Raw genomic sequence first — 18,399 nt, 5'->3', positions numbered from 1 at the left:
ATCGTCCCCTCACGCTAGGTCCCAGCCGTCCACGCCGCGCCACTTCAGGGAGCCTCTATCCCTCCAACAGCTTCTCCGCCTTCCGGGGCAGTGGACCGTTCCAGTTTTTTTCTAGAAGTGCTTGCAGGGATCACTGTCCCTGCGCATCCTACTCTACAGAGCTGCTAGGCCCTCTTCTCCCAGAAGCGACCGGGAGGCCCCGAGTTCTCTTATCAAGGACCCTCCCTTGAGTTTGTAGTCTGTCATCATAACGTTTTCATTACCAAGGTAGCGGTGCTACCGGAAGGAGTCCTCCTTGAACCCGTCCCGGTCCATCGTCCATCAGGCACGGTATTCGCGCCGTTTCTAGAGTTGGTACTCCTCGCGCAGGAGTAGTTTCATTCCGGGCACAGAGTGCGCCTCCCGCGCCACTTTTTCCTTCGTTTTGTGGCTATGCGAATCCTCGGCAGTCTGTGGCGGGATAGCGACGGTGCACTTACCATTTTTTGTCCCTGACTCTCCAATGAACCACTCAAGGAGGAGACAGGAAGGTTCCGTCTTCGCGGGTGAACCGCCAATCTCCTCCTAGCGGACCGGTCTCCGCTTCCGGCCCTTGGGAAGCTTCCCCCCCCTCCTCTGGAGTTTAGTGTCAACCGTCTCCAGCCTCCCGTGCTAGGGTAGGCTACCCCGACATTCCTCAGCACGGTCCCGAGGGACACCCCTAGTGTGTTGTCTTCCCTTCAACATTCCGATTTCATAGCCATCCGGTTACCCGGTTACAGTTTCCTCTCTGAGTCGGGGTTGCCCAGTCAGGTTCCAGTCGGTCCATTCCACAACGGTGACGTGCATCATCCACCAGGATGACGCAGAGAGCGTCACGGCAAGGAAGAGGCCAAGAAGATTTTGCTCTGGGACGGGGCCCTTCACTCGCTAATCGCGGCAGCACATCCCTAGCGTGGACGTTTGGACGACCGATTTTCTCGGTAGGATGGACCCCGCTTAGGTAAAGTGCTCCTCAATAGGAAAGTCACCAGCCAGACCTCTGACGAAGGAAGACCTCCACTCGTGGACCTTTTGAGCTCCCGATCCAACTTTCAAGTCATGGGTGCTTCAAGGGTGCCTCCTGCTCTGGACTAGATGACGACGCCCTCGACTGGTCGTGTAGCCTGGTCAGACTCTCGCGCATCTTCCCGCGGCTTCCCATGACCTCGAGGGTTCTCAAGATGGATCAAGGCAGACGATGGCTCGAGGGTGGCACAGGCGAGCATAGTTCGCATAAATTACTCATCTCCTCGCAGATGCGCCGTGGCTTCTTCCAGACCGCCACATTCTTCCGTGTCGGGGCCCCTCTACTTCTACTAGGACTCAGAAGCCCCAAGTTCAACGGCCTCACCTGTGGTTCCCGGGTGCTGGCTCGGTCAGGTCTGTGGACACAATGATGGCAGACAATAAGGAGGGCCGGGAATCCAGTCTCCTCGAGGTTTTGTTTCCACTCGGAAAGACCTCCCCCGGTGGTGTGAGGACCGCATCTTCGGAGCCCGTTCACTTCCCGTCCTTCATTCATGGCTTTCGCTCAGAGAAACGCCCATCGGGCTCGGCGTTTTCATAGTTCACTGGGAATGTGAGTCCCTAATCCAGTGATGGGTTTCCTCAAGGCACCCCTTTTTCCCTGCTCCCTCCTGATTTGAGAGGTGGGCTCTTCGTGGCCATCTGGTGGTTACAGACGGCATCGGGGCGGACAGCCCTCTTGTAGTCTTTTCCACCACTTTTCCGGCTCCGCCAGCAGGATAAGGGGGGGGCTCCAGCCAGAAATCTTCTTTTCTGTCTGGGTCACCTCGCCTTTCCTTCCAGAAGAGGACTTTAGGTCTCGGTTCTTCGGTTCTAGGCTCCCCTCTCAGCCTGAAAGGGGCATAGTTCGTTCTAGGGCTGGTACGAGCCCTCAGTCTTCGTGTCTGCAGGACATCATTTTTCGGTTTCACCGACTGTCAGTCCATCCTTCCACCCTGGCCCAAGAAGCGTATGCCGGCGCCAAGGGCCTGAATATCACATGGATCCCTTCCTCCATATGTGAAGACTATCACATGAGGGACGGTCTTCCGCCGCGGTCTACCGAGCAGGGGCACCCCTGAACGGTCGGACTCCAGACGTCGATCGGCCAGGTCCTCTGGTCCGCCACCCGATCTAGTCGGCGTACCTTTCCTAGTTTCTACCAGGTTCTCACTCAAGCTTCGGCAGAGGCCAGTCTTGGCGTAAGGTTTGCGGGTGGCAGTGGCTCACCACCTGTAACACCGTAGGCGCTTGTAGGTCCGGGTCAAGCCCGGCAAGGGGAAGTGACTTCCTTCCTATCTCCGGTGATGGTTTTCTTCCCACCCAGGGACTGCTTTTGGACGTCCCATGGTCCTGTGTCCCCCAATGAAACGATGGAGAAAGAAGGATTTTTGTGTACTCACCGTAAAATCTCTTTCTCTGAGTCTTCATTGGGGGACACAGCACCCACCCTGCTTGTGTTTATTCTTATGTTTGACATGCATGTTACCCCAGTGCCCATATTCCCAGGTCACTGGTCACACGACTGTTCGTCATAGTTTTTTTGTTACCTTGTTTTATCCAGTATTGTTTGGTTCTCCTCCTACTGCTTGTGCACTAAACTGATTGAGCCCGCCTCTGGCTCAGGGGTTATACTGCTGGGGAGGAGCTAACTTTTTCTGTTTACTTTGTGTCAGCCTCCTAGTGACAGCAGCATAACCCATGGTCCTGTGTCCCCCAATGAAGACTCAGAGAAAGAGATTTTACGGTGAGTACACAAAAATCCTTCTATACACACACACGTGTATGTATGTATGTATGTATGTATGTATGTATGTATATATGTATATATATATATTAATATTACACATACATACTGTGATAGATAGAGAGATAGATAGAGAGATATATATATATATAATATATATATATATATATATATATATATATATATATATATATATATATATATATATATATATATATATATATATATATATATATATATATATATATATATATATATATATATATATATATATATATATATATATATATATATATATATATATATATGAATCTGCACCCCCACCCATTGAATGACAATTCTGAACTTTTCCAACACCTTTCCAGGCCACAAACCACTTGGTAGCAAATTACCTCTGTGTAGCTTAATTGGACATGAGAAATCATTGTCGATGGATTCCTCTTCCTCTGTTGTCAGTTTCAGCGCTAGTTCAAGCTCAAGACACTCAAAAACATAGAGGGATGGGATTGGGTCGGAGCTATAGTTCCAAGACTTGTCAGACTAGAGAAATGAAATGTAAGCCTGTGAGGTGAGAGGAAAGTAATACAGAAAACATGTACCTCGTCTCATCTATTTAACCAGTTCAAGACTGGGCCATTTACTCCCATACCTTGCCAGGCAGTTTTTTTATTTTTCCTTTTATACATGCGGCTTACCGCCTTCCCCTTATCGCCGAAGCCTGTTTTCACAGTCCTGACCAGGCCAAATTTTTTTCAATTCTCACCAGTGTCAAATTATGAAGTAATAACTTTGGAACGCTTTAACATATCCCAGTGATTCTGACAATTTTACATGACATGTTGTACTTTATATGCGTGGTAAATTTTGGTCAATAGGATTTGCATGTACCTATGAAAATAGCTAACCTTTAACAATAAAATTAACCCCCCACCCAATTTTAAAACTTTGAATTTTCAAAGCCCTTAAACCAAAATAGTTATATCACACAGAATCATTAATAAAACATTTATTATGTGTCTGCGTTACATCGTCGTTCTTTTCCCACACCATTGCTTTAGCCCCAATTTGTAATTTACAGGAGAAATTGAACAACAAATTGTACTATCCATTTTCTCTCAAGTACAGGGATACCACATATGTGATGGAAAATTACTGTTTTGGGCACACCGTAGGGCTCGGAAGGGAAGGAGCACCATCACTTTTGGAGGGTAAAACTTGGCAGGAATAGACAGCAGATTCCATGTCACATTTGTAGAGCCCCTGATGTGTGGGATCTCCGCTGTTTAGGCACAAGTGTCTCCATTCTGGAAAATAATCCCCTATAGGAAATTATCTAAAGGTGTGGACAGAGTTTGGTAGAATAGTGCCATGTCATATTGCAAAGCCCCTGAGGTGCCTGAACAGCAGGAATCCCCAACAAGTGACCCCATTTTATAAACTGTACCCCTCAATGAATTCATATAGGGGTGCAGCGAGCATATTAACATCAGTGGTGTGTCACAAAATTTTACAACATTGGGCAGTGAAGAAAAAAATTAAATGTTTATCACTAAAATTTTGTTTTAGCCCTAGATTTCCAATTTTCACAAGGGTAAATAAGCAAAAAAGGCCCCACAATGTGTTACCTAATTTCTCCTGAGCATGGCAATACCCCATATGAATGTACAGTACTGTTTGGCCCCACGGCAGGGCACAGCAGCCCTCTGGGAATTAATCTACATGCTGCAATTACGATTGTCTCTGGAAAACAGCCATGAAGTGAAACACAGTGAATGTTGCAGAATGAAAATTTGCAAATCTACTAACGTAGAGCCCAATACATTGTAGTGTCCACGATTACGTGCCCAGCTTGTGCTTCTGGAGACAAGGACCAAGGAAATTAAGTGGGTCTCCTCACTACAGCAATGAGAAACATGGGCATAATAACTGTGGTTTAGGAACATTGTGATGCTCCAAAAGGAAGATGGCAGAAGCATTTGGATTCAGAGGCCCAAATTATGCTGGCTTTCTTTTTGAGGGGAGCCATAGCACATTTCCAGAGCCTTTGTGCTACCAGTAACATGGAAACCCCATATATTTCCATCAACAGATGATGGACCTGAGTGGGGCCATATTTTTTTAAATTGGGTTGAGTTGAATGCTATTGGTAGCATTTTTTAGTACATAATTTGGATCAGTTTACATTTATAAAGTGCTTTTAAGGGTTTCCATCTACATCTCCCAAATACGCGATTCAGATGACACCCCCCGACGGATCCATTCACTATTGAGGCAGCAGAGCTACTCTTGACATCATCTACCTCAGAGTACGGTGGCCTCTTAGATCCAGCTATGAGCATGGTCTAACAGGCACAGTCAGTGAGACACTGACAGGTGCCTGGCACTGCAGGACATGAGTCCTGCAATGCATGAGACCAGTGATCAAAGGTAAAAATATTCATGTCCCACAGTAGGACCAAGTGAAAAAGTAAAAAGAAAGTTAAATGTGGGGGGGAGGTGGGGGGGGATGCACAAAAGCCTGTGCTGCCACTAAAAATGCAGCAATTACATTAAAACAATAAAATTAAAAACGTACACGTAATTGGTATAACTGCGTCCAGAGAGACTATAAATCTATAAAACTGTCAAGTAATTTCACACAAAGTAAATTTAAAAAAAAAAAAAAAAAAAAAGTCACCCCCATACCTCCCAAAATAATTGTATGGATGAAACCACTAAAAACAACTGTCCCACAACAAGACCTAATGTAGCTCACTAAGGGAAAAAAAACAAAAACAAAAAAAAAAAACACGTGAATTTCTGGATTCCGCATGTTAATAAAAAGAGATTAAAATATTATACTGTAACTCAAATTGGTACCGAAAAAATATCAAGTTGTGCAAATAAACCCTCATATAGCGCTGTTCGCTCAAAAATAAATGATTTACAGCACTTAGTATGTAGAGGTAGAAAAAAAAAAAAGTATACACACACTTTTAGTGCTGTTTATTAGTTAATTCTACCTCCTAAAAATCAGAATAAGAATCTGTTCACACTTATCCTCTGCTCTTCACTGAGCGCTTACATCAGTGTAAGCCACAAAATATGCGATTCTGACAAAACCCAAAAGAACCACTATATTGAGGCAGATGGAGACACTTTGGATTGCTCCGGCCAGGCAAAAGGTCATTTTTAGCTCACAAGTGTGGTCAACCAAAGTTCTGTGCACGCCTTAAAAGATGCACACCAGCGCAACAGATGCCAAATGGAGTCCAAAAGGGTCTCCATCTGCGTCAGAGTGAGTGGTTTTGTTGGGGTTTCATCTGAATTGCATTTTTATGTGCTTTACATCGAAACCCCAATGCAATCGCTTGGCGTAGAACACAAAAATGTGATACCAGCCTTATACTGCAAGAAGTAAAAAAAAAAAAAAAAGTTATGTACCCCAAAAAGTTACCAAAAAACCCTAACTTATACCACACAAAAGTAGCACTCACTAAGGTCCATCACCACTCATTGTAAATATAGGAAGTTCCAACGTCACGTAGAAAAAGGTCTCCAAAAGCTCAAGCTGGGCACAATGTATGGACACTAGGCTGATTATATGTATGCAATTCTCCAGAAAAAATAAATAAATAAAATAAATAATTCACAGCGTGGATGTTACAAAAATAGTCGCTGCAGCCATAAATTAATTCATTGAGGCTGCAATTTCTACAATGGGATCACTCTTGGGGATTTTCTGACATTCTGGCACCTTAGGGGCTCAGCAAACGTCATCCCCAAAGTATTCTAGCAAAATCTGTGCTCTCACAGCCAAATAACGCTCCTTCCTGCTCCCAGCCGTGTGGCTAAACAGTAGTTTCTGGCAACATATAGGGTATCACTACGTTTTGGAGTCCCAGTTGGGGACCTTTTATTTGTGTAACAGACAAATTTGCAGCTAATAAATATATTTTTACCAAGAAATTGTTATATTTCCACTTGCCAATGTTAACTTTATGTGAAGCAACTGTGAGTTCAAAATACTCACTACACCCCTAGATGAATCCCTTTAAGCAGTGAAGTTTCCACTATGTGGTCATTTGTAGGGTTTCTGCCGATTTGGCACCTCAGGGGTTTGGCTAATGGAGGCCACAATATATTCAAACAGAATCTGCATTCTAAAAGCCAATTAGCGCTTGTTTCCATCCAATCCCAGCTGTGCGCTCAAACAGTAGTGTACAACCAAATATGGGGTATTGCCATATTCGATAAAAACTACAAAAATTAAGCTTTCCATTTTCTTTTACTACCCCTTGCGGAAATTATAAATTTGGTGCCAAGATAGGTTTTTGACTTTATATGGGGTATCATCACGTTCGGTAGAAATTGCATAACAAAATTACAGGGTCCGTTTTATGCCATTGTACATTGTGAAAATTACAAATTTAGGACTAAAACAATATTTTAGCAGAAAAAAAAAAAATTAGGAAATGCAATATGGTGCCTTCAATCTATTTCAGGCAAATCTGTGTTCCAGAACTTAAATGTCGCTCTATCCCTTACAAGTCCAGCCGTGTGTCCAATCTGAAGTTTCTAACCACATGTGAGGCATCATCACACTCAGAAGAAACTGGGTAACAAATTGTCGTGTCTATTTTCGCAAGGTAATTTTTTTTTTAAAAGTGAAAAAATTGGGGCTTAAGCAACATTTCTTTGTCGCTCCATTGGGAGACCCAGACAATTGGGTGTATAGCTTCTGCCTCCGGAGGCCACACAAAGTATTACACTTTAAAAAGTGTAACCCCTCCCCTGTGCCTATACACCCTCCCGTGCATCACGGGCTCCTCAGTTTCATGCTTTGTGTGGAATGAGGCACACATCCACTCATGCATTCTCATTTTAGTTATATCGGTTGGAAGAAAAGTGGGCCCCCACGGGGCCCCCGGCATGTTCCCTTCTCACCCCACTACGTCGGCGGTGCTGTTAAGGTTGAGGTACCCATTGCGGGTACAAAGGCCGGAGCCTCATGCCGTCTCCTTCACCATCCCTTAGCGGCTCTGGGAGAAGTGGGATCCTGAGCGGTCATCCATTCACTGGGACCGTGCTCCCTCCGCAGCCCCTGTGGGAATCTGTCGGACAGGAGTCTATTTATCCTCAGGGACCGGGCCCTGCATCACTAAGGTACTCTGTGTCCCCAAGGGGGATGTGCATGGAGCGCCTTCATCCCGGACGCTGCAGCAGCTGCTTATTTGTGACGGTCGGCGGACTTCCGCGCCTGCTTGTCGGCCGCGGTCTTAAATTTAGTCCCCGGCTTCAATTGCGGCCTAGTAGCAAAACTCCCGCCCCCGGGCCTGTCTATCAGGGGTAAGGGCGGGACTGCCGACCTGACGTCGGATGTGAGGGCCGGAGCATCCTGTATGTTTCCTCCCCCCTCACTGATCACTGTGGGGACTCCAGATTCCCGCACTTTTCTAGCGCCGCCCACGGCCCCACTCCTCCCCAGAGAGCTCCGGCAGCCATTTTTTTGGCATTCTGCCGGTGGAGGATTTCCAGGAAAGAGCTCTGCAACGCTGGGAGACCTAAGGCAGGGAATCTGGAGGACACACGCTCCGCTTTTTAGCGGTCGGTAAGCCACACCGGTCACCCGGTGCTGGTCCCCTTAGGGTGCCGGAATAGATACTATATATTTATATATTTCTGTTCGGTCGGGCTGTATACCCTTTCCCATATACCCTCAGTGATCACTCTCCTAGGAGACAACAGCATGTCGTCCACAAGGAGCAAGGGTGCCAAGGCACAGGGTTATTTTGCGACCTGTACCTCTTGTGCGACTAAGTTACCTGCGGGTTCCACCTACCCTCACTGTGAGCAATGCTCAACCCCTGTTTTGCTTGCTCAGCCGGAGCCTCGGTCACTAGTGGGCCCCTCGGCTCAGGTAGACCCCCCTGCTCTCCCTGTCCAGGCGGCAGGGACAGAGTTTGCCGTTTTTGCTGAGAAACTCTGAGTCACTCTCACAATCCATGGCTCAGTCTATGGACAAATGGTCTGCCAAGCTGCTTGAAGCTTTGCAGTCCAGACCGGTCCTTATACAGGCCCCGGGCCCTGTTGGATCGTCGCCTCCAGGCCCCTCTCTGTCCGCGCCGCAGCGCGTTCCCAGGGGGGGCCCTAGGTCTCACGTGGAGGACTCCTGCCCGGACCACAGTCCCAGACCGGCTAAGCGGGCCCGCTGGGAATCTTCCCCGACTTCTTCACGCTGCTCGGGTTCCCAGCTTGAGGACTCTCTGGAGGACGAGGCGGACGTCGCAGCTCAGGGCTCTGACCCTGACGTTGCTCTCAATCTTGATACACCTGAAGGGGACGCCATAGTAAATGACCTTATCTCGTCCATCAACCAGGTGTTAGATATATCTCCCCCGCCGCCACCTGTAGAGGAGTCGACTTCTCAGCAGGAGAAACACCAGTTTCGGTTCCCTAAACGTACACGGAGTGCGTTTTTCTATCACTAACTTCAGAGATGCTGTCCAGAAGCCCAGAGCGGTTCCGGACAAGCGCTTTACTAAGCGCCTTACTGACACACGTTACCCCTTCCCCTCTGACGTTGTTAAGGGTTGGGCTCAATGTCCCAAGGTGGATCCCCCAGTCTCTAGATTGGCGGCTAGATCTGTGGTATCGGTTGCAGATGGCTCATCGCTTAAGGATGCCACGGACAGGCAGATAGAGCTCCTGGTGAAATCCATCTATGAAGCCACGGGCGCGTCTTTTGCCCCGGCTTTTGCAGCCGTGTGGGCACTCCAAGCTATCTCAGCTTGACTGGCTGAGATTAATGCGGTCACACGTAATTCTGCTCCGCAGGTTGCATCTTTGACTTCTCAGGCGTCAGCTTTTTCTTCCTACGCCATGAACGCAGTTCTAGACTCTGCTAGCCGTACAGCGGTGGCATCAGCCAACTCTGTGGCAGTCCGCAGGGCCATGTGGCTGCGCGAATGGAAGGCAGACTCGGCTTCCAAGAGGTTCTTAACCGGTTTGCCGTTTTCTGGCGACCGCTTGTTTGGCGAACGATTGGATGAGATTATTAAGGAATCCAAGGGAAAGGACTCCTCCTTACCCCAGTCCAAACCGAAGAGACCTCAGCAACGGAAAATACAATCGAGGTTTCGGTCCTTTCGTCCCTCCGCCAAGCCTCAATCCTCTTCGTCCAGCAGGCCGGAGAAAGGCCAGAGGAACTCCTATGCGTGGCGGGCTAAGCCACGCCCCCAAAAACCCGCCGGAGGCAATGCCTCCAAGGCGGCCTCTTCATGACTCTCGGCATCCCCGAACCGCATCCTCGGTCGGTGGCAGGCTCTCCCGCTTTTGCGACGCCTGGTGGCCACATGTTCAAGACCGATGGGTGAGAGACATTCTGTCTCACGGTTACAGGATAGAGTTCAGCTCTCGTCCCCCGACTCGTTTCTTCAGAACCTCTCCGCCCTCCGAGCGAGCCGAGGCACTTTTTCAGGCGGTGAACGCTCTGAAGACAGAAGGAGTTGTGATCCCTGTTCCCCCCCAGGAACATGGTCGCGGCTTTTACTCCAACTTGTTTGTGGTGCCAAAGAAGGACGGCTCGCTCCGTCCCGTTCTGGACCTTAAACTGCTCAACAGACATGTGAGCACCAGACGGTTTCGGATGGAATCTCTCCGCTCGGTCATCGCTTCGATGTCACAAGGAGACTTCCTAGCATCGATCGACATCAAGGATGCTTATCTCCATGTGCCGATCGCATCCGAACATCAACGCTTTTTGCGTTTCGCCATCGGGGACGAACACCTTCAGTTCGTGGCATTGCCTTTCGGCCTGGCGACAGCCCCACGGGTGTTCACCAAGGTCATGGCATCGGTTGTTGCGATCCTACACTCTCAGGGCCACTCGGTGATTCCCTACTTAGACGATCTTCTGGTCAGGGCACCCTCCCAGATGGCGTGTCAAAACAGCCTTTCCGTCGCTCTGGCGACTCTCCAGCAGTTCGGGTGGATCATCAACTTCCCAAAATCCAAGTTGACACCGACCCAATCACTGACGTACCTTGGGATGGAGTTTCATACTCAGTCAGCGGTAGTCATGCTACCGCTGGACAAACAGCTGTCACTGCAGGCAGGGGTGCAATCTCTTCTTCGGGGTCAGTCACACCCCTTGAGGCGCCTTATGCACTTCCTGGGGAAGATGGTGGCAGCGATGGAGGCAGTGCCCTTCGCACAATTCCATCTGCGGCCACTCCAGTGGGACATTCTCCGCAAATGGGACAGGAGGTCGACTTCCCTCGACAGGAATGTCTCTCTTTCCCTTGCAACCAAGACGTCACTTCAGTGGTGGCTCCTTCCCAACTCTCTTTCGCAGGGAAAACCCTTCCTACCCCCAACCTGGGCTGTGGTCCCCACGGACACGAGCCTGTCAGGGTGGGGGGCGGTTTTTCTCCACCACAGGGCTCAGGGAACCTGGACTCCGGTAGAGTCATCCCTTCAGATCAATATTCTGGAGATAAGGGCAGTGTATCTAGCCCTATTGGCCTTTCATCGGTGGCTGGAGGGCAGGCAGATCCGGATCCAGTCGGACAACGCCACTGCCGTCGCATACATCAACCACCAAGGCGGCACTCGCAGTCGTCAAGCCTTCCAGGAAGTCCGACGGATTCTGCAGTGGGTGGAAGCCACAGCTTCCACCATCTCCGCAGTTCACATCCCGGGTGTAGAAAACTGGGAAGCAGATTTTCTCAGTCGTCCGGGCATGGACGCGGGGGAATGGTCTCTTCACCCAGACGTGTTTCGAGAGATCTGTCGCCGCTGGGGAACGCCGGACGTCGACCTCATGGCGTCACGGCACAACAACAAAGTCCCGGCATTCACGGCCCGGTCTCAAGATCACAGAGCTCTGGCGGCGGACGCATTAGTTCAGGATTGGTCACAGTTTCGACTGCCTTACGTATTTCCTCCTCTGGCGATGCTGCCCAGAGTGTTGCGCAAAATCAGGTCCGACTGTCGTCGCGCCATTCTCGTCGCCCCAGATTGGCCGAGGCGGTCATGGTACCCGGATCTGTGGCATCTCACGGTGGGTCAACCGTGGGCGCTCCCGGACCGCCCAGACTTGCTGTCACAAGGGCCGTTTTTCCATCTGAATTCTGTGGCCCTCAACCTGACTGTGTGGCCATTAAGTCCTGGCTCCTAGCGTCCTCAGGGTTATCTCAATTTGGTTACTCCCTGGCCTTTTGCCTTACCCACTTTTCTTTCATTCCTTCAATCCGGAATGGACAAGGGGTTGTCTCTCGGCTCTCTCAAGGGACAAGTATCGGCGCTATCCGTATTTTTTCAAAAGCGTCTAGCCAGGCTTCCGCAGGTCCGCACGTTCCTGCAGGGAGTTTGCCACATAGTCCCACCTTACAAGCGTCCGCTGGAACCCTGGGACCTTAACAGGGTGCTAACGGCTCTTCAGAAACCACCTTTCGAGCCGCTGCGGGATGTCTCTTTATCACGTCTTTCGCAGAAGGTGGCATTTCTAGTGGCAGTTACATCACTCCGAAGAGTGTCGGAGCTGGCAGCGCTGTCATGCAAAGCCCCCTTCCTGGTTTTTCACCAGGATAAGGTGGTTCTGCGTCCTGTTCCGGAATTTCTCCCTAAGGTGGTATCTCCTTTTCATCTCAATCAGGATATCTCCTTACCTTCATTTTGCCCTAATCCAATTCACCAATGTGAAAAGGATTTGCACTCCTTAGATCTAGTGAGAGCACTCCGACACTACGTGTCTCGCACGGCGCCCCTGCGTCGTTCGGATGCGCTCTTTGTCCTTGTCACTGGCCAGCGTAAGGGTTCGCAGGCTTCCAAGTCAACCTTGGCTCGGTGGATCAAGGAACCGATTCTTGAAGCCTACCGTTCTTCTGGGCTTCTGCTTCCTTTGGGGCTGAAAGCCCATTCTACCAGAGCCGTGGGTGCGTCCTGGGCATTGCGGCACCGGGCTACGGCTCAGCAGGTGTGTCAGGCAGCTACGTGGTCTAGTCTGCACACTTTCACGAAACACTATCAAGTGCATACCTATGCTTCGGCAGACGCCAGTCTAGGTAGGCGAGTCCTTCAGGCGGCGGTTGCCCACCTGTAAGAGGGGGTCGTTTTCGGCTCTTTTTATCGAGGTATTCTTTTACCCACCCAGGGACTGCTTTTGGACATCCCAATTGTCTGGGTCTCCCAATGGAGCGACAAAGAAGAAGGGAATTTTGTTTACTTACCGTAAATTCCTTTTCTTCTAGCTCCTATTGGGAGACCCCAGCACCCGCCCCCTGTTCCCTTCGGGCTGTTTGTTCTTTTGTGTACACATGTTGTTCATGTTGAATGGTTCTTTTGGTTCATGGTTTCAGTTCTCCGAACATCCTTCGGATTGAATTTACCTTAGACCAATTTATAAGTTTCCTCCTTCCTGCTTTTGCACCAAAACTGAGGGAGCCCGTGATGCACGGGAGGGTGTATAGGCAGAGGGGAGGGGTTACACTTTTTAAAGTGTAATACTTTGTGTGGCCTCCGGAGGCAGAAGCTATACACCCAATTGTCTGGGTCTCCCAATAGGAGCTAGAAGAAAAGGAATTTACGGTAAGTAAACAAAATTCCCTTCTTCGCCTTAATTACTAAGTAGCACCTCAAGGGTTAAAAAAAAAAAAAAAAAATACATGACAGCAGTTTTGAAGTATTTGAGGGGGTGCAGTTTTTAAAATGGTATCACGTTTGGGGACTTTCCAATATATAGGCCCCTTAAAGTCCAATTAAAGGGAACCTGTCATCAGAAATTTAGCTATAAAGCTAAAAGTTCCCCCCCTCTGCAGCTCCTGGGCTGCATTCTAGGAAGCTTCCTATAGTTCTTGTGGCCACTTTTATACCAAAATAAACACTTTGTAAACTTGTACCTTTTCTTATGCAAATTTCGTTAAATCTTCCATGGGGGCGGGCTGCCTGGGGTCCGTTGCTGTCATCCTGCCGATTTACGCCGCCACCAAATGCTGAATTTCTAAGCTCAGGACGCCGCCCCTGGGTGCCCGTGGTCCCGCGCATGCGCTGTTCCACTGTAGTGGTGCCGTGCACTGTGTGCACGTGTGACCGCTGGTGACGCGCTCGCTGGCCAGGTGACCCGGACGTCACCTCTTTCCCATCCTGCTCAGCAGCAGGTGACGTCCGGTCATCTGGTCAGCTTGCGCATAACGCTGGAGTAATAGGGGAAAGTGCGGTCACGAGGTTATGGGCGGCACTTGCTGATGACACTCACAGCGCCGCCCATGAACCTCGTACCCCGCGCAAAGCGTCACCAGCGGTCACACAGAGCACGGCACCGCTACAGTGGAACAGCGCATGCGCGGGACCACGGGCACCCAGGGGCGGCGTCCTGAGCTTTGAAATTCAGCATTGGGGGCGGCGTAAATCGGCAGGATAACAGCAACGGACCCCAGGCAGCCCGCCCCCATGGAAGATTTACGAAATTTGCATAAGAAAAGGTACAAGTTTACAAAGTGTTTATTTTGGTATAAAAGTGGCCACAAGAACTATAGGAAGCTTCCTAGAATGCAGCCCAGGAGCTGCAGAGGGGGGGAACTTTTAGCTTTATAGCTAAATTTCTGATGACAGGTTCACTTTAAAACTTGAATTGGTGTCTAAAAGAAACATTTTTGTGAAGTTGTGAAAAAAAAAAAAATTTGATCTGAAATTTATCGTTAAAAAAAGTACAAATGTGTCATAGAAAAAATAAAACCACAAAGCCTCAGAATCACTGGATTCATTTAAGCGTTTCAGAGTTTTTACCACAAAGTAACACTGGTGAGATTTCCAAAATTTAGCCTGGTCATAAGGTCAGAATTGCTGGGTCACTAAGGGGTTAAAGGTAATCAGCAGGTTTTGCCATTTAATCTGAAGACCGCTTGCTGTAGGGGTTTGAACACAGATTTCAGCTAGGCCTTTCAAAACTCTGTGCTGCTGTTCTCTTGCATGTTTGTTTTAGCACAAGGAGATTATCATTGCTAGACTACATTGCCTCATGCCTGGTAGTTCGACATATCCCCTGCTTTGATTAGCACCTCACTGTCCATAGACATTGTACATAGAGAGCCTGTGTGGGTGGCGGCAAATGTCCCAGCTCTGCTGCATTGCTAAATCTAGAAACGGTCAACGACTGCTGCCAATAAAACTAAGTGCTAGATCGTTGGATTGAAGGTCTCTTTGCATACATCATGCTGCTTTCAGACGAGGATGGCAACTACCTGTCAGCAGGTTTTTGCTACCTCAGATGAAAGCAGCATAATATAGACAAATAGACCCTGACTAACTATGTATCACTTAGATTACCGGGTGCAGCAGTTCTGACACAATCAGAATTTTTAGATTTAGCCATGTAGCAGCACTGAGAGCAGGTCCGCCCACACCAGGCTTTCAAAAGATTGTACATTGACAGCGAGGTGCCAATCAGAGGAGGGGGCGTGACGGACTGCCTTGAGCATGACATAGTCTGAGTTTAATTTTGACATTGTAGTCTGCTTAAACAAATATAGCCAATAGATTGGACCTCAACAAGGTAACCATCCCTGAATTCTCTGTGTAAACCTTTGCAGCATGCTGGCTTCAGCTTACATTGCAAAATCCTGATTCCCTTTAAACTCCATACTGATTCATGAAGTGAGCCCTTACCCTCATAATACTACAGTATCACAACATAGAACGCCACAGACTGGTGATCGATTACTTACAGTCTGCTCATCATCATCTTCCCCTTCCAACACCACACAGTGATATAGGAGTCCAGATTCCGTCGCAATCACAAGAATGTGTGGGACACAGGACAAGCAAAGCACCGAGCAAGCATCATATCCGTAGTTGTCCTCTGCAGCAGGGTGCATAGGGAGAGGGCCTAGCAGCCTGCCAACATTGCTGCTACTGCAAGTACAAAAAAAATAAAATATATATATATATATATATATATATATATATATATTATATATATATATATATATATATATATATATATATATATATATATATATATATATATATATATATATATATATATATATATATATATATATATATATATATATATATATATATATATATATATATATATATATATATATATATATATATATATATATATATCTATCTATCATGCACGCTGATAACTGTCCATATTAAAGAATATTGAAGACTGGCATAGCCAAGACCTTAGAAAGGTAACTGGTCACCGGATTTGTCCCATATAAACTGTGTCCACCACCAGTAAACCCTTATATACAGCATTCAGCCCAGGCTGCTGTGTATAACAAAACAAAAAAAAAAATGAAGACTTATACTGACCTGTGGGGAGGCCCAGTACAATGGGCATCGATCAGCTTGCGATTGCTGTCCTCTTTTGTGTGGATGACGTGTCCTAGGTCATCCACATAGTGTCCTCCATTGTGCTTTTGCACACCTCTCTCTGCCCTGCTGGGGACGGATCAAAATATTATAATGCACATGAGCAGGTGTTCTTTGACCTTTCCTTGCGCATTACAATATTTTGCTGTGCCCTCAGCAGGCCACAGACAGAACTGCATGTGCGCAGGAGCGCCATGAAGGAAACTGTGTGGATGATGTAGGATGCATCATGAACACAAAGCAGGGAAAGAGGACGGCGATTGTAAGCAGAGAGGAGGTGCCGGATGAAGACTAGCAACGCTCATTGGACCAGATTGCCATGCAGGCGCGTAAAATAAAAGGCCTTTTTTTTTAGGTCACACAGCGCTTCTTAGGCACTTATATACAGCTTTCTAGAATGCTGTATATGAAGGGGCTTAGTGGTGGTGGCTGCAGCAGCTTTATATGGGAAAACCATGGTGACAGGTTCTTTTTAAAAGAGGTTCTCCAAGAATGAGATCAAATGGCATCCCTGATATGAATTTAAACTACAGCCCGTTCTAGTCACATCTGAAGATATAGAGCTCCTGAGACCTATGTCTCAATCACAAGAGCTGTATCACACATTCCTCAGTCGGTTGGGAGCAGGGTTCATTTATGTGAAGAGATAGATCTAATCCACGCTAAGCACAATAGGAGGTCTCTCCAGCTTCACCCCCCCCTCAATCTTTGCTTTACAGTTGGACGCAGTCAGTCTCTGTGCACTGCTATAAAGGTATCAGGCTGATGGGGGTGGGAAATGAAGCTAGAGCTTTCTTCTACAAGCACATCCCGAGTTAAAACATTTATTCACATTTCCCAGCCATACTCCCAGACAGGGTGTGTGTGATACAGTCAGCGTCAGATAAGACATTAGGAGCTGTAATTCTTCAGTGTGCAGCTCGTACTGACACGTGACTTGGACAGGCTAAGGTTTACATTAAACCAGAGACTACATTTTATTTCATGCTACTATGGCTAAGGATTACAATACTGGTCTAGCAATGTGCAGCTAGTATAGTGTAGTTTAAAAAGGAGAAATGCATCTTACCTGCTCTGTAACTGAATGTAGATGAGGAATGTCTCTCCATTCTCATAAAGTATGTAGAGGGGATATGCAGTGTTTTCCTTACTGTGCAGACCAACACCCCTTGACACAGTTGCCAATGGTCCAAAATCAAAAGCAACAGCTATCTCACCAAGTGATGCCTTGTACGAGCGCCTGTAACCAATAAGTAAAACAGGTCGTTAACCAGATATCACTAATATACTGAGAATATGCCACATAATGGTTCATACAGACCTATTCTGAGGGAGTGACGTCTCCTCATCTGTATTGGAAAGTGAGATAACTCTTTCTGGAGTTAAATGATCATAAAGTTTATATATTCTGGGGGAAAAAAAAAAGCAAAATTAGATAAATATTCTAAAAATGTATTTCATTATGGCCTCACTCATCGATGTACCTATGTTTAAACATCTGCAAAAAAGAATGTCCAATATCCAGCTGGGAAGATTGTAGACTAAAAATACCACTATTTATCTGACAAAAATGTTGTCATACATGCTCTTCACATGTACAAAGACTAATATAGCAAGGCATTTCAGCATTATTCTTTACTCATGGTTTGCTCTTAAGCCTGCTTTACATGAGTCGATCTATCGTGCGATAGCACGAGCGATCGTACCCGCCCCCCGTCGTTTTTGCGTCACGGGCAAATCGCTGCCAGTGGCGCATAAACTCGTTTAACCCCCGTCACACGCACTTACCTTCCGGACGACCTCGCTGTGGGCGACGAACATCCACTTCCTGAAGTGGGAGGGACGTTCGGCGTCACAGCGACGTCACACGGCAGCCGGCCAATAGAAGCGGAGGGGCTGAGATGAGCGGGATGTAAACATCCCGCCCACCTCCTCCCATTATGCAGGTAAGCGGTGTTCATCGTTCCGTGGTGTCACACGGAGCAACGTGTGATGCCACGGAGAAACGAACAACGTGCACCCATGAAAAGAAGGATTTTTGTGTACTCACCGTAAAATCTCTTTCTCTGAGTCTTCATTGGGGGACACAGGACCCATGGGTTATGCTGCTGTCACTAGGAGGCTGACACTAAGTAAACAGAAAAAGTTAGCTCCTCCCCAGCAGTATAACCCTGAGCCGGAGGCGGGCTCAATCAGTTTAGTGCACAAGCAGTAGGAGGAGAACCAAACAATCCTGGATAAAACAAGGTAAAAACTAT

At 47.7% G+C, this 18,399-nt stretch overlaps 1 protein-coding gene across 1 annotated transcript in view; it reads right to left on the bottom strand.

Moving 5' to 3' along the window:
• The window catches only part of NUP88 (nucleoporin 88), a 155,212-nt gene that overhangs the window by 97,129 nt on the left and 39,684 nt on the right, over nt 1-18,399 (bottom strand). Inside the window, exons 4-7 of the mRNA XM_075336385.1 lie at nt 17,463-17,549; nt 17,211-17,381; nt 15,478-15,664; nt 3,166-3,313 (exon numbers count right to left, since the gene is read on the bottom strand). Of these exons, the coding sequence (XP_075192500.1) occupies nt 3,166-3,313; nt 15,478-15,664; nt 17,211-17,381; nt 17,463-17,549 (593 nt within the window). The remainder of the gene's footprint in view (nt 1-3,165; nt 3,314-15,477; nt 15,665-17,210; nt 17,382-17,462; nt 17,550-18,399) is intronic.

The sequence above is a fragment of the Anomaloglossus baeobatrachus genome, chromosome 2 (assembly GCF_048569485.1).
Source record: "Anomaloglossus baeobatrachus isolate aAnoBae1 chromosome 2, aAnoBae1.hap1, whole genome shotgun sequence".
NCBI lineage: Eukaryota > Metazoa > Chordata > Amphibia > Anura > Aromobatidae > Anomaloglossus > Anomaloglossus baeobatrachus.
The sequence above is the reverse complement of the archived record's forward strand: the minus strand, read 5'-3'. Positions and strand labels throughout refer to the sequence as shown.